Here is a 17,693-nt window from a genome sequence, read left to right on the forward strand (position 1 = left end):
AATATGGTGACCAAATAATGTAACCATGGTGATTTCATCTCACATATTCCAAAAAATACAGTCCCCTTAAGACATACGGTGACACAAGGTTGCATATAATCACTTTCCATCCGGGTGACCAACCGTTTCCATCTGTTTGCCTTAACGCTGATTACTAGGGGAATCAGGCAAAAAGGCACACGCTCGGCTCGCACACAACAAAGTCACGTGTGTGTGTGTGTGTGTGTGTGTGTGTGTGTCGGTGCACATACGAATGAGAACATGTCAACAACAGTGGCACACACACACACAACCCACAGGTCATACGTATATGTTGTGACTTAAACAAGCCTCCCCTAGCTATAGCTCCCTGTTCTGTGCCCCGCTAAATGGACAACAGTTTAAAAAAAACAACCTGACATATTTTGACTGGAATACGTCAAGGCCTATGGTGACAGGCCGGGTGTTATATGTGCCCCCCCCATCCATATAAACAGCATTGTGGATGCCATGTGGTTCTGAGAAAAGAACTGGAATTTTCTATCTGGCGGATGGAGTTAACTCATTTTGGGCGAGAACCCTTTTTGGTGCATTATGCTATGATTTAGCTATTGAAAAATAGCAGATCTACAAGCTCATAGCGCGCCACCGAGTGGCGCGCTACGAGCTTGTACTAGGTCTGCTATTTTTGAAAAGTCGAAGAACGACTGACATAGAAACGTGGCTTTTTCAGAAAACTGTCAGGATGTATAGAAGACATTTTTAGAATCTGATCTCAGGTCAGATGGAGTTAACAGGAAGGGCCTCTGTGTGTGTTGTGAATATATACCCCGAGTCCTGACACAAACACATTAAGCATGCGCCGCATGCGAGTGCATGCACTGACAGGCGCACATTCGCACTGCAGATGCGCGCGCGTGCAATTGAAGTGGAAAGTCTGTAACAACACATGATCCATCTGACTTGAGGCCTGACGTGAGCCATGTAAGGACATGCAGCTGGTTTATACAGCAAATGTGTGCATGCGTGCGCGTGCGTGTGTGTGCGTGTGTGTGTATGTGTGTGTGTGTGTGTGTGTGTGTGTGTGTGTGTGCGAGCACGCAAAGAGGTAATCAATGTAGGAATTTTCGGAACATTTAACAGCCGAGGCGAGGGGAAAATGACACACCTGCTAGTCCAATTCATATAGACTTTAAGTCCCATACACACACACACACACATACACATACACACCACCTGGCCGAATATAAGGTTCCCTTTATTGAGTGGGTAACGCCCGTAAATTACTCAAGTGTCTATTTGACCCAGATTCAAAGCAAAGCGGTGCCCCGCTCACCGACCGACCGGCAGGTAGAAACATTACTGTGAATGGAACCGACATTCTTTCTTTACCCTCCGCAACTTGCAGTAAGTACAATTTCTTAATGCTTTTCTCCCGTTTTCAACCCAATTTCACCCCCCCACATTCTCCCTATTTCTTTACTTTATGCTCTCGTTCTGCCTTCCCACGTCTCTCTCCAACTCTCTCTCTCTCTTGTTCACCCCTCTCTTACGCAACGCTCTGAAACAGATCGACACTAGTGGGCCGCCAAGTCAATTTTATTATGATCTTTCTTTTTTTTCCTGCCAGCACAGGGTGACTGCCTGTGTGTGTGTGTGTGTGTGTGTGTGTGTGTGTGTGTGTGTGGGGGGGGGGTTCTAAGTTCTACCTGCCAGCACAAGGAAAAACTTTCTGGATGGAGTCGACGACGACGGCAACAAAACAAACAAAATGTACCGAATAATGGAGGGACGCCAGGGGATTTAATTGGACGTTGCCGTCAATAATGCATTCCGTCGCTCTCTCTCCTTTTATCTGGAGGAAAACACAGGAGTCAAGTCAGGGGGGAGGGGGGGGGGGGGGGGGGGGGGGGCGTTGATGGGTTATACTTTGATGCCACTCGCGAGCCAAATTGAGAACATTGTAGCAAAAGTGTGACGGAACGTTTTGCAGAGTCACATTATTAACGAATGACAATGACACCACGCGCGCAGCGTCCTTTATACTTCTTTAGCCTAATTTGCTAACTTCTTTAGCCTAATTAGCTGACCCACCACAGTTGGGTCAGCTATTTTCGGCGCAACGCCGGCGTGGGCCAAAGAATGAATCATCTATATTAACATCAAACACACAGAGGAGAGAGAGAGAGAGAGAGAGAGAGAGAGAATGGTATAATAAAGGTAGTCATTCCAAAAAAGACAGGGTCTTGGCATGGCTCCCATATGGTTGTTTAGACTGTGTCTGTGTCAGTCATCTTGCATAATTCTAACTCGCCCGTTCGTTCACTACAATTTAAGGAGAAGAAATGGCATGGAGGCACTTCCGTGGCCTAAATGGCAGCATGCACAAGAAATGTGATGCTGATCGATGCAGTGTTCAGTGAGGAGATGTTCTCTACACACACACACACACACAGTCACACACACACACACACACACACACACACACACACACACACACACACACACACACACAGACAGTCAGACTAGTCTTCCAGACGGCTCACCTCCTACAGAGCCACAACATAAAAAAAGCGAAAGAGAGAGAGAGAGAGAGAGGATCGTTAAGAGATAGACTAAATGAAAGACAGACAGACGGACAGACAGACGGACGGACGGACGGACGAGTGCTGGAGCGGAGCCCTGTCTCTACATGCACGGCCGGTGGAAAAATGTCTCTTTTAATGGATCCCAGGCTTTCTACAGCACTTAGAGCAGCAGCCAAAGACCAGGCCAAAGAGAGAGTAAAATATGGCATCACTATTTATCCTAGCAATTATCAATTACTCCCTCTCTCTCTCTCTCTCACTCTCCCTTTGTCTCTCTGCCTCTCTCTATCCATCTTCTCCCTCTTTGTCTCTCTCCCTCTGTCTCTACACGCACACGCACAGTCGCACGCACGCACACACACACACACACACACACACACACACACACACACACACACACACACACACACACACACACACACACACACACACACACACACACACACACACACACACACACACGCTGTCCTGCTGGGACCACGGCTGCTGACATTCAAGCGGATATAGAGGTATAGATCTCCATTAAGAGACCCATTCTTTATGTTCTTAATGGAAGGAAATGTTTTTCTTTTTTTGGCTTTCTTTCCAAAGAGGATTAGCAGACTATATAGAGAGAGAGCAGATAAGGACAGGGAGACGTAAATAATGTGCAGGTGGGCCTGGGGTTTGGATTTATATAGGCCTGACCTCGAAAGTTTATCCTTTTCACCATTTTTCAAAAATAGCAGACCCACAAGCTCGTAGCGCGCCACTCGGTGGCGCGCTACGAGGAGATAATAGCTAATGTTTAAAACACCAAAAGGGGTTCCCGCGCAAAATGGGTTAAAGGGACATGATCACGTTTTGATTACCGCATTTCAGTTAAATTGCAGATATCATAGTCTGATCTATAGGAACAACATTATTTACAATACAGTCCATACGGACAAAGAAATGTCCTCCCTTCTCTGTTTTCCCCGAGTACAGTGCGATGCTTGCCATGATGCATTTCGCAGGCAATTTACGGCTTGCCAGAGATTTATTTCGTGAAATCGAGATGGTTATTTTGCCGCAAAAAAACACAGTGGCCACCTACGAGGGTGGAAGCTAAGTACCAGAAGAGTTGGGAGTTTTCACCTTCATATACAGTAGATGTTATTACCCCAGCTATCTCACTGGGGTAATCCTGGTCTCTAAAACTACCTCCCCCTGGCCAGCCGGGGCGCCTGATTGAGGGGAAAGGAACTGGTCGGATTAACGTGTTCCTTCCACGCGCTACGTCCGGCCAAGGAAATTCCCCCCTGTCAGGTGAAAAGAAGCAGCTTGGACTCCTCATGCATAGAAGGAGGCATGAGGTCAGTCCGCTGCCCCCCCCCCCCCCCCCCCCCCCAGGTTGGCAGAGGAAGTGTAGAGCCCAGGATTACATTAGATAATTGGCACTGGGTGGAAAAAAACTGGGTTGCAAAATCGTGGGATAAAAACAAATATAGAGATAATTCTGAAAATGGTGATAACGTCCATTTAAAACATATGGACAGACACTGCAAATGTGGGGCTGATTCTATTCACGTGTGCATTGCTTCCTGGAGGACAGGTCTACCGGTCCCTACAGGTCTTTATAGGTTCTGTATCTGCTAGCCTCATCCATCTCTCCTGCCGTACAGTTAGGCTGCACGTATCTTTCGCATTACTCACACATGCACGGTTCAAAGGAGCGTGTGAGCACACACACTGGAACACACTATGGAACACATGTAGTGACACTATGGAAAAATATGTACTGTAGTTGATATACTGTATAAAACAGTATAATGTATTGCTATACATCTACACTGTGGATTGAAGATACTATACTAGAAAACCTAATGCAACAGCAGTCTACGCTACAGTATGATAAGCGAATATCTATAGCGAATATCTGTACAGTAGGCTAGAGTATAGTATATTTAACCACTTAAATCCTATATACAGTATATTTCGTTGACTAGGGGACCATACATCGTACCTGCCCTCCTGCAAACTCACAATGCGCTGCGTTGAGAGTAGTATGTCTGCGACCAAGACTACTATGACATTCTCAGAGTAGGGATGCTAGGTTAACAGAGCCTGTAGCCAGGAATTCAATCAAGCCAAATGGGGGGAAAAATCAGACCCGTCTGAAGTGAGTGGGGCTTTACTGTATTGTACTCTTCCCTGGCCTGTGTGTTCTACTACTGGCCACTTTAGGTGTAGACCAACAGACCATGTCCTGCTATGCTTTATAAATCACCCAAAACAACCCCAGTGTTTTGTGAGCAATGATAAAGCACCCAAAGTCCCCCGAAAGCTTTTTCTTGGCGTTGTTGTGGTCTGTAGTAGCCAGCCAGTCGCATTCTTATCAGCATTTAACGGGGGGCGGGCGATGTAGTAAAACTGTCCTGAGGGCAAATCTCTCACTGCTAAACTATATAGGCTACGGTCCAAGGCTGCTCGTGTGAGTAAAAGCGCAGCGCAACGACGCTATGGTATGGCACTGAACACAATGCTAAAGCAATGAGCTTAGCAAGGCTGTCACGATAAGCTCCATTCTAAAGCCTTTGAGTGGAGCTATTACTGAGGTTTTCATGTGATTCCATTTGTGTCAGTGAGATTCCGTGTTGACTTCCAAGTCTCTTGAAAATCCTGAAAATTAGTTTAGGCGTCACTTATGTTATGTATGGAAGAGTGTGGCGTTTGCCATACCCTACAGTTTGTCAGTAATTGGATATTGAATGCAGCTTGCGCCCACCAGAGAGAACTTTAGAGAAGGCATGGACCTGAACAACTAAATATTCACAAAATAAGGCCTATAGCGACATGTACATACTATATACCGTATGAAACAGAAGACTCTCTGCTTTCATAAGAAAAAAACTAATACTGTAATAATAATAAAAAATCACACCCCTGTGAAGTGAGCGGTGCAACAGCCTATGGACTCTCATCTAAATCAAAAGATACTCAGCAGAGCCCGACAGATTTTATGGTTGCAATGTTTGTTACCGTGTCATTTTAGCCATGTTGACTTTTTCATAATTATTATCAACATTAAATGTCAAGAATGGGTACACAGGTAGGTTAACCACTCAAAACCAAGCATTGCGAGTTTGTAGATCTGCCAATTGACCGCTTATTATCACATACACGGAAAAGGTCACCGACTAGTAGAATTACCCCTCAGAGAATGTGTTTAAAAGAGGGTTATACTGAACTGCCCCTGTGGCATATTCATTCACCAGTGTTTGTTTAAACAGGACCACCAACATACCACCAACACAGGCAAGCTTTTAAACAGTGCATGGCTGCCTCTGTTCAAATCAACAAACCATAAACCAACTACTACTTTGACCCCCTCGTGACCAGTCTCTGTCTCTCTCCGTCTCTGGGGCGTCTAATCCAGTTCTACTAGCAGTGCAATGAGTGCATACATAGTACGACAACAAACGTTATGGGCACTCGGTTTAAACGTGGGGGGTTAATAAGGTATACCTGCGCACCTGTCAGCGGAGAGCGTTGAGTGTCCTCATGGGTGGGAGCGGCTCCTCACTGGAAGGTGACCCATTTTGACCCGGCGGGAACGATTCTATGAATTTCTTCTCAATCCTGACAGTTTTCTGAAAAAGCTATGTTTCTATATATGTCAGTCGTTCTTTTTGATTTTTCAAAAGATAGCAGATCTACAAGCTCATAGCGCGCGCTATGAGCTTGTAGATCTGCTCTTTTTCAATAGCTAAAGCATAACACAATGCTTATACACCCAAAAAGGGGTTCCCGAACCCAAAATGGGTTGAGCCAGTAAAGGCAATGCAATGGCAAAGCAGTGGGATATGTTAACTGACATATAATTATATAAACGACTAATAAAACAGGTGCAATGGCATCATGACTGACGTGCCGCATCCGTCTCCGACGACGTGCTTTCATTTACAGTATGAACGTATCATCGCACACTACAAAAACTGCAAATTCTTTTGCCCTTTTGCCTTGTGCATGCGTCTGCGTGCCTGACTGCCTTGTATGTATGCGTGCTCAGCCTTTGCAGTGGGTTTTTTTTTATTACTGGAAAGTCCGACGGTTTTCCTGCTACAATTAGTCTGCAAACAGTTTCCCTCTCGCTGTCTCTGGTGTGTAATTTAGAGGAGGAAGACCCAGCGAGCAGCGGCTTAGTGAGTGAGAGGCCACACACACATGGTCTCATTAACATCAACCTCACCCCGCCACAATCACACCCTGCGTTCACACTCACTACTAGTACACGCCACATACACACTGTGGGGATACACAGGCGCGCGCGCTCACACACGTGCTCACACACACACACACACGCATAAAAGAGTGAGAACACAAAAGCAAGCAGCAAACAAACGTGTGCCAAGTACATGCACATACTGTAGACACAGTATACCTCCGCCAAGAACAAAGGCACGCACGCACGCACGCACGCACACACGCACCATAGACTTCTATGTATTACATCTAACTACGTCCTCGAGGGGTTCCAGGTGGTCCCCATGAGGCTAAATGATTGATTGTTGGGAACCTAATGGACTATACGTATATACGCTGCAGGATCTTACAATGGAGTATTTGGGGCGTGTCAGAGATTAAAAAGAATCTTATCAAACGGACCGGAGGGGGTGGTCCTTGAAATTAAAGCTGAGTACATGTAGTCATACAGATACAGCACACACACACACACACACACACACACACATGCATCCATCCATCCAATCCAATCCACTCACCGCCGCCCTCTGGAAGGCCCCTTTGGTGTAGGTGCCGCCGCCCCGGTAGGTGATGGCCGGGATCTCCTGGTTGAACAGGGAGCACTTGTGCTGGTGGGAGGACCCGGTGGCCGCCGAGCCCGACACGTGGTCCACGCGCGTCACCACGTGCGTCTTGGACGAGAAGGTGACCAGGGCCACGCGCGTGGCCTCCGCCGCCACGGGGAAGTCCGACAGGAGCTTGCGCACGAAGCGGAGCTCCGAGCGGAAGTTGCCGGCGCCCACGCTCGACGACTCGTCCACCAGGAAGACCAGGTCGAGGCGGCGGCTCTTCTCGCGGAGCTCGCGGACGTTCCGCTTGAACGCGAGGCCCAGCCGCTCCACTTTGCTCTCGGCGCTCTCCTCCGACAGGTTGCCGGCCGTCGCCGCCGCCGCCATGAGGGAAGGGGGCGCGGCGTGCCTGTGGGGCCGCGGAGACCGAGGCTTGTGCGTCTGGGGCTGCGTCTGGGGGAGAGCGGGCCAGGCCTCTGATGAGGTCCACGCGTCCAGTAGGCATAGCAACAGGAGGCAAGTCCACGGCGGTGGCACCACCAGGTGCCTTAATAGAAACGTCATTCTAGGTGTGTATATATTTTTAGTCCAGTCAGCAGCAAAACACTGGCTCTATAGCGGCGGCTCTGCAACTCTTCCCCAAAAACTGAACGAGAAGAAGGGTCCGAAAATAGGGGGGCGACCTTTAAAATTGTGACAGTGATGACAACAAGTACCGTTCTACGCTTCTTCCTCCAGCGGTGTCCAGACACATAGCACACAACATGCGCGACCAATCAGATGAGAGTTCCTCAAAAGCATAGCTTTAGGTGAAGATGATGCTCCGTTCTCCCTCTTCTCTAAACGGGTCTCTTGGGGTGTCTTCTCTCGTCTGCTTTGCTCCCGTTCCCGGCCGTCAGGTAAAATATAAACCAAAGAAACGTCCACCGAACCGAGCTCACAGGGTGCACTGTCTGTCTGTCTGTCTGTCTGCCTGTCTGTCTGTCTGTCTGTCTGTCTGTCTGTCTGTCTGTCTGTCTGTCTGTCCGTCCTTGACACTATACACACAAGCCTGGATTAGATCGTTCTATCTATCTATCTGTCGGGTCTTCTACCTTGCCTTCCCTTTTTCAGTCTGTGAAACGGCTTCGTCTGGCGGCTCGGGGGATCCGTCTTCTTAGTCAAGCTGTCGGTCAGTTAAGGGTGTCAGTTTCACAAGCTGAAAAAGCTACATAGCCCTCTAAACGTCTTGTCTCTTCTCTTCTCTTCTAGAGCTCTCTCTCTACCCTTCAGGATCGCGCATGTGCGTGTTTGTGTGTGCGTGTGTGTGTGCGTGTATGTGTGTGCGTGCGTGTGCATGTGCATGTGTGTGTGCGTGCGTGCGTGTGTGGTGTATGCTGTGGTGTGGTGTGGTGTATGTGTGTGTGCGTGTGGCGCTCCTGCCTGCACCATCAGCCAAGCTCCAAATGTCTCTTCCTCTCTTCTCTCCAGATCATTTAAAAAAAAGGGAAAAGAAGGAGGGAGGGAAAAAGTTCTGACAGAGAGAGAGAGAGGAGAGCGAGAGCGAGGGAGAGAGAGAGCGCGCAAGAGAGAGGGGGGAGAGAGAGAGAGAGAGAGAAATGGGCTGGGTGAGGGAGAGTGAGGACGAGTACAAGAGGAGATAATGAGAGAGACCGGGGGAGAGAGAGAGAGAGGGAGAGCAAGGGGGAAAAGGGGGCAGTCACAGTCGTCTTGCCTTTCATTCTCTCTCTCTCTCTCTCCCTCTCTCTCTCTGCTGTCTTGCATGGAGTGAGTTTCTGTGTCAGTATGAGCTCCTCGCCTGTCAGCCTGTCAACATTCCCAAATAAAACATCAGCACCAAACACTGTGATCAACTCCATATGTCGGACGCAACACACACACACACAGACACACACACACACACACACACGCACACAGATGGAAGACAGTGACAGTAGAGTGAGAGAGAGGAGTGTGCATGTTACATAGATGCAGTAAAATTAGGTGACACGAGAGTACGACGACAGACACGATCCAAAACACACTACAGTTACTGTGGGAGGAAGCACTGATTGAAGACACGTCATCGTCAAATCACCACTCTCTTAGTAACTATCACTTTCTCTCTCTCTCTCTCTTCATGCACATTCCCCTCTCTCTGGGTTTTCTCCCCCCCACCCACTCCTCTTTCTCTGTTTCCTCCCCTCTGTCTGGTCTCTCCAGACCCCCCCCCCCCCCCCCCCCCCCCCCACCCCCACTCTCTCCTGGAGTGTTTTCCTTCCCCAGATTTGTATCTGTTACCAAAACAAAGGCAGCCCGCATTACACAGAGGCGCACAGTGTGCCTATAAACTCCGCAATGCTGGGATTTACGGTCGAACGGCGGCGGCTTCACACGCTCAACTAGCATGAGTGCAACTGGAAATGACCGTTAAAAGAAGAAAGAGCTACGATCCCCCCGTGACAGAATGACAGAGAGAGAGTGAGAGAGAGAGAGAGAGAGAGAGAGAGAGAGTGAGAGAGAAATAGAGGTGAGGAGGGGGGCAATAATGAGTAGATGAGAGAAGCAGAACTAGACGACGTGAATCCCTCTGATAAAAGAGACAGACAGACAGACAAAGCCAGTGAGAGAGAGGTAAGAACGACGACCAGATCACAAAGAGTGCAAGAAGGAAAAAGCAAATAGTGCGTGTGCATGTGCATGTGCATGTGCGTGCGTGCGTGTGTGTGTGTGCGTGTGTGTGTGCTAGGGCAAAGCTTTCCACCAGGGTTAGCGGAGAGCAGTGCAGTCAGACTTATACTATTAGCCACAATGACACGCAGCTCAGGCACACATAGTGTTTATTAGGCTATATAAACCCAGGGCCCTCTCTCTCTCTCTCTCTCCCTCCCTCTCTCTCTCTCTCTCCCTCTCTCTCTCCCTCTCTCCCTCCCTCTCTCTCTCTCTCTCCCTCTCTCTCTCTCTCTCCAGCACTGGAAACTTCTGCTCTGAGAGGTGGGAATAGAAAGTAGCGTCACGCCAGCCAGAGAGCTGGACGGGAATGAGACTCAGAAACACAGACGGACGCACGCTAAAAGGGACGCGCACACACAAAGACAAACAAAGAGCCACACACGTGTGGGTCGGTCACCCCCGCCAATCTCAAGCACGCGCAGAAACACACACACACACACACACACACACACACACACACACACACACACACACACAGTCAGGGTGATGAGCACAGCTGTGACTGACTTCCTGCTTTTTGGCACTGCAAACTGCTCACCAGCCCCCTATATATCAGGGGGTTCTCAATGTTTTTGGCTCAGGGGACCCCCGGAAATGCTTTGGCCATGTCTCGTGACCCACTCCCCAGCCCCCCCCCCCCTCCCCACCCCCAATACAAATTGACTGCTACAATACCTTAATAATAGAGAAAATACATCATAAATAAATACTGAAACCAGATATAATCATTAAGGAAAGCTTATGCATGTACTATGAAAACTCTCAATTTCCATTTGCCAGACATTCAGTTAAAAAAATACGTTTTTCTGGGGACCGCCCAAAACCCGAGGGGTTGCGACCCACGGGTTGAGAACCCCATGTGCCCTATATCGCCTACCTTATGGGTCCTCTGGAGGTTACCAGTATGTGAAGCAGAAGCGTAGCGTCCATCGGGCCACTCCGGGCGCAGCAGGCCCAGTCAATTTCCCAGTCTAGCTTCTGAAATACTGGGGTGAAAAAACAAGAAAAACAACAAAAGATTGCCTATAATGAATTGCATTTTCATAGCGCTCAAAGCGCGATGGTTCATTCATTCATAGATTGGGAGGTGAAGCAGCGAACAGTCGACGCCAGCGTCCTCACTTCCCACATTCACACACCAATTGGTGGCAAGCTTACACCGACCGACTCATTGGAGGCAATGTAGGGTTCAGTGTCTTGCCCAAGGACAGGAGGAGGAGCCGGGATTCGAACCGCCGACCCAAGGATAATTGGACGACCTGCTCTACCTCCTGAGCCACAGCCGCCCTTTGCCTACATTGGCAGTAACCAGTAACCGGTAACTGACCACCAGACTTTCTATCTCACCTCGGAGTGACATCGGCAGCCCCTCACCCTGCTATCTGTCGTAGCCAACGTGTCCAAAATCACCCCAACCACAGCGAGCCGATTGATCTGCCATTTTCAAATGGCTGAAATGTATAGGGTTGAAGTGGTTAATGTACAGTACTGTTAATGTTTTCTAATATAAATTAAAATCTCCACTAAAGTTTTCAAATAATTGTAGTGGAGAAAAAGTTATACATTTTGGCTAGTCTGAGGTGTATAGTGGAAGTAGAAGTAAAAAAGTATTGGCAATTGGAAATACTCAAGTAAAGGAAAAATACCTCAACTTAAGTATAGTACTTAAAGTAAATGTACTTTACACCACGGGTTACTGATACGGCCCCTCCGTATACTCATCTAACCATCAGACCTTTTGAGAGCCTCACAGTCTACCGAGGCATATAAGTCATAACCCACGTTATGTACAGTACTACACACACTGGCTCATATACTATGCATGCATTCATTCACACACACACACACACACACACACACACACACTTGTGCAAACATGCAAAGTGTACGCATACAGAGAAACAAGCACACACTCAGTCCCCCAAAGGCCTGGTCCAAGGCAGGGTCCTGAGAATTAGAATTGCTTTTTTTGTGGTTAAGCGCTCCCTAAGGGTGGTCCTTTGCATCTGCACATTGTGCGTGTGCATGTGTGTGCGTGTGTGTGTGTGCATGCGTGTGTGTGCGTGTGTGTGTGTGTGTGCGCTGACATTTTGACTGGCCATAACTGTTTTTAAAACTGTGCTTCTCCAAGAGCATAATACATTTGACATTTTTTATTAGCTAACAAATGACAAGACCGTCAAGAGTCAAGACATCAAGCGTACCCAAGTCAAGCTGCACTTGACATTTCAACATACTGTTAAAAGTTGCATTTGGCTATTTCAGGCAAGCCATGCTCAATGTGGTACCATAGGAGAGATAAATAACAATTCTTCTACATTCTCAAATTGAGTAAACTTCATGTAAATTAAACAATGTAGAGGTTTCATTTTACCCTCTCTGGTTACCAACTCTCCATCATTTAAGTTTAACTGGGGACCACCTGGAACCCTCTCAAGGACCGCTGGTGGTCCCCAGGCCACTGGTTGAGAACCACTGAGGCAAACAGTGGTTAGATATAGTAGTAGGCTATAGACCCAAGCAGGAGTCTGGGTCCTCCCCCAGAAACCTTTTAACAGGTGAATTTTGAGTTTGGGCTTGCTCTACTAGTATTTGGGAAATGATGGATACAGTTTCAGCCATTAAAATGCTAAACATGAGCCTATAGAAACTGATTTCCTGACTGTATGATTGCATGCACTGCCCCGGGGGCCCTCCCCCAGAAACTTTAGTAGAGGTAATAAAGTTCCTGTGTTCTGGTGAATCTTGGGGGTTTTGATATACCACCAAATCCAGGAGAACTGCAGGATAAAATGACAATGCAGGAGTCCTGCAGGACTTGTGGTTGAAATGCAGAAGACACCTGCCAGGTTGACCAGGGGTGTTGGCAGCCCTGACCTATGGCCCTGACACAGTGCACACATGTATGCCACACACGGCCGCCTCACCCGTCTCAGTCATCTTCTCTTGCGGCAGGCCAAGGGCGAGCATCAGCAGGACAGAGGTAGGTAAAGGTAAGACCCAGACGTTTTTATTTCCAGGGATGTCCGCTTCACTGTGCTGTTCAAAGGATGATATTCTGTGTAAAACAAACCTTTTCCACTAGAAATATTCCTGTTGTGTGGCCTGTTTCTTACAACGACCAATACCCTGGGATATTATATAATTTAATTTATGGACACACAATTTACAAACTCTCACCTGTGGCATAGTAGCCCAGTGTCACATCACGGCTTCATGTTCATTGTTTGTGGCCAAAGCAGACTACTGCCATCTAGTGGAGAAAATACATTTTGATTACAATGAAGGAGAATCTTGTTTTTTTTTTTCATATTAATGGAACATTAACCCAATTTGGGTGTTTTTTGCCAACATAGACATGACATGAATGAAAGATTAGACTAAAAGTAAAGTAATACAAATGAGTTAGAAAAATAAGTCTCATAATTAGTCGTAGTCTGCATTAGTGAAGTACATTTTGATGCCAATACTTTTAGACTTTTACTGAAGTACATTTTGAATTCCAGACTACTATAGGCCTACAGAGTATTAGGATATTGCAGTATTGATACTTGTCAGGATACTGACACCAGGATATTATCAGTCTACTGTCCTATCAATAAAGGCATAAAAGCCCCAAGCCCCAAAAATAAATCTCAAAATCACAATAAACATACAGACGTACGTATGTACGTATGTCCCGCACGCACGCACACCTGGCACACACACACACAGACAGACACAGTAGGCCTAGGCATACTGCAAGTTATATTACCTTTATGCAGAATGAAGAATCAATGTCATTTCTTATTTTTCTTCTTTTAGGCCTAGCCTAGCCCCATATGTTGGAACATATGGGGCTAGGCCTAGCCTACTCCCTTTAGTAATTTTGTTTTATAAAACTAACTTAGAACTATACAGTCACTGCGAGCCAGCTGAGGCATTTCCCCATATGCCTTCTGCATCACAACTTTGAAACGGAATATACTGTCTACCGGTACTTTGAAAATCAAAACAACTAGCAAAAACAACAACACAACGTCTTCCTCCTGACGACCTCCCGCGTTGATATCAAAATAGGTGACTCCTCCCAATCCGACCGCGCCGGGCGCACCTGTAACTGGTCGAGAGAGGCCACCACCCGCCCATCCTACTATGCTAGAGCTGTTATTGGGTGAAATAAATGCCCGGTGCCCCGGTCTTTTCTTCAGCGGATACAGAAATAGACTAGTGCATGGGTGTGTGCGTGTGGGTTTTATTTAGACAGGATCCGAGCTCTGAACAGTAGATAGAAACCTAGCCTCAGTCCCAGAATTGAAGGAAACTACTCATACCAGGCTGATAGTGTGATGATGATATAATAATAATAATAATAATAATAATAATAATAATAATAATAATAATAATAATAATAATAAATGTAATAATAATAAGCAAAAGCTATATAAATAATTGTTTGATTAAGAATATTTTAACATATTTTGATAGGTTGAGCATGCTTCTATTTGGACAGATATACAAAGCAAAATGCACCTGGCTCTCACCAACAAGGAGTGGAATACGATATTGACAAAATATTGTATTGTAGACTTTGTGAAACAGCTTGTGATAATAAGCAATGCTTATTACAAAGCAATTTTATTGACATTTATTCAGTATGTTTTGGCATCAATTTCGTTTCATTGTGTTCAACACATCCACTCATTTTCTTAGCAGCCGCTGCTATTATTATGACCAAATATGGAGTGTTGGTATGTCAGAACAGGCCAGATTATGGAGTTCTGTGTCAGGCATGACCAAATATGGAGTGTTGTGAGGTCCAGGCCAGCTCCATATATGGACCCTGGGCAGGGGCCCTGTTCCAGGGCACTGCACCACCCTGTGGTGGTGTGGAACACGTGTGATGAATTTTAAGTCGGTGTGGCTAACGGGTTACGTGGATTACAGACGTACACACGTACACACGTACCCACAGAGACTTGGTGCATTTTTAGATGTGATGTGTCAAACTAGGTCATAAAAAAAGACAGTTAACAAAAATACAATACAAATATAAATATAAAACAATACTGGCATAGCTCCAATGTGGATCTCTAACTTTAAGTGGTCAGTCTATGTATGACATCCGTCATGATGTACAGTATGACTCCAAATCTCTGCAGGATTCCTGGCAGAATGAAGACCCAATTACTTCCATTATAAAGTTCGATATTAAAAAAAAATTAAAACATGGGGTGGAAAAAGAAAATGATCAATCATAAGATTATATCAATGGCCTTCAATGTTTGGAGATAGCTGGACACAGGAGGGCCCTCAAAAATGGTCAAAAGATCTAACCCCAGAGTCTGTAAATGCTATTTTCTTTCTTTCTCACCTTACTCGGAATACAGTTGAGGCCAAGCCACAACATTGTAAATCAGGGTAAATTACAAAGGAACTTTATACAGAACAAACCATCAGTAAAATAAATCAATTGAAGCAGGAGCAATCACGGTGAAAAATATTCTGGAGCATTCCTTTGAACTGACCGAAGGATGGCAGGGAGCTCAGTTTGAAGGAGTTTTGGAGTTCGTTCCATGAAGTCGGGCCATTGACAGAAAAAGCTGTCTTGCCCAACTCTGTCTGGGCCTGAGGAACCAGCTTGAGCCTTAAGAAATCACTAGAGCGGGTCTGATAGGTGCTATTGTTCAGTTCCATCATGGAACAGAAAATAGTCAGGGAGCAACCCAGCAATGGCTTTATATAACAATAGGTGCCAATGCTTATCTCGCCTCTCAGTCAGAGAGTGCACAGTGGTGGGTACCATAACTATCACTAGTAGTCCACCTTAAGGCGGAGTGGTAGACAGTGTCTTTAAAAGTGAAGGAGCAGCTATCGGGGTGGGAATGGAGTAAATCCACATTTCACAACCCAAATGAGTATCTCAGGTATCTCGGGAACAGAGGTGGGCGTATAGGAGAAACAGTTGGTGGGCCGGGTGTGGGAGACATCATGTTATCACGTCCAAAATGCAGCAGCAACACAGGGCTGTCAAACACGCAGTGAGCCAGCCTGTCTTGTGTCTCTTTTCGCCCACCACATACATAGTGGGAGCCCCACTATACATAGAGCCGGGGGGTGGGCCGCCCTGCCAGCCAGACTGTGGTTGATGATGATAGGGGCCCGCCACGGGACTAGCCTGGTACTGGTAGTTAGGGTAGGCTGGCTGTGGCTGTCCCATGTTCACAGGGAAGCCTTGGGGAGACCCCGGCGTTGTAGGGTAACCCTGGGATTGGTAACCCTGGGATGGGTAACCCTGGGCTGGGTAAACTGGAGCGGTTGGTCCTGGCATCGGGAAGGCTGGAGCATTTGGTCCTGGGACCGGATAGGGAGGGGGGTAAGGAGGGGCCTGATCGGAATTCATCGTGTGTTGTTGGCAAGGCACTGGTCAGCTGGTCGGCTGTCTTATAAATCTTTAATTTATACCGCTTTAGTGTGTATTGTTTCACTGCAGAGTGGCCCGTGTCTTTAAAAAGCCCAGTGCTGTATCTGTCTTATGACGTATCTATCTTATGATGTATCAATGATGTGTGACGTATTTATGACATAGTGTATCTATGACGTAAAGTGTATATCTATGATGTATGACTCCAAATTCGGGCGAGGTTTTCAGCTCAATCCGACCAGTGCTCGGGATCCGAAACCCATTGACTTCCATTGTGAGATTAAAGTTCAGTAAAGGAGCAAGCCATGGGCATCATCACCCCTTGGTCACCGTGGCTCCGATCAGACCACATCTCTGTTATCCACATGCATATTATAGACCTCAGATGAAACTTGTATAAACAGATCTGGCCAGAAGGGAGCGCCTCAGCCCTACAGAGAGACATCTACTGTATGGCCACAACCACTAGCCTGGCTACACAACCACTGCATGTACCTACAGGAGTATACATCTAGACTGTAATGGATTATAGGCTACATCAACAGTATTGTACAGATGCGTGCAACAATCAGACACAGCAGGGGAGGTCTCGCTCCCTGTTAGTGTTAACCCATGTAGGCCTGACGTCGAAATAAAAAAAAACGTTCGCTCTGAAAGAATATATATTCAAGGATTTGTGCCGCATTTTTACGATTTTTCAAAAATAGCAGACCTATACAAGCTCGTAGCGCGTGCTATGAGCTTGTAGATCTGCTATTTTTCAATAGCTAAAGTATAACATGATGCTTAGTTAAAACACCAAAAGAGGTTCCCGTTCAGAATGGGTTTTAAAGACTCAAGATGCAGCCAGCCTTCAGGGCAGTTCACCCGACAACTCTGAAGACTACATAGGACCACAATGGAGACAGGCCATCGAGGCCTTTTTTTATGTTATCGTTTTAGCATTGCTTGTAAAATATTGTACTTGCTGTACCGTTAACGTATACCACAAATCAATACAAGGAACGATCAATCATGTCATTGAGCCAAGCATCAAAAGGTTGTGCGAAACTCCCACATTTTGACGAAACGGCCACATTCCAACAGGCATTCTTTGGACTGGGATACTGGCATATATATATATATATATATATATATATATATATATACACACACTTTGTTTTTTTAACAGGTTCTCACGTCTCAATATTTGTCATTTACAATGAACGGAGAACCTACGTCAGAATTCCTCTAAATGTG

General features: G+C 46.5%; 1 protein-coding gene across 1 annotated transcript in view; it reads right to left on the bottom strand.

The window, feature by feature from the left end:
• Nucleotides 1–8,785, bottom strand: part of svep1 (sushi, von Willebrand factor type A, EGF and pentraxin domain containing 1) — a 127,131-nt gene extending 118,346 nt beyond the window's left edge. Inside the window, exon 1 of the mRNA XM_080792310.1 lies at nucleotides 7,310–8,785. Within this exon, the coding sequence (XP_080648436.1) occupies nucleotides 7,310–7,903 (594 nt within the window). The 5' untranslated portion in view covers nucleotides 7,904–8,785. The remainder of the gene's footprint in view (nucleotides 1–7,309) is intronic.
• Between the last annotated feature and the right edge of the window lie 8,908 nt (nucleotides 8,786–17,693).

This window comes from Protomyctophum bolini (genome assembly GCF_963924005.1).
Source record: "Protomyctophum bolini genome assembly, chromosome: 20".
NCBI classification, from domain to species: domain Eukaryota; kingdom Metazoa; phylum Chordata; class Actinopteri; order Myctophiformes; family Myctophidae; genus Protomyctophum; species Protomyctophum bolini.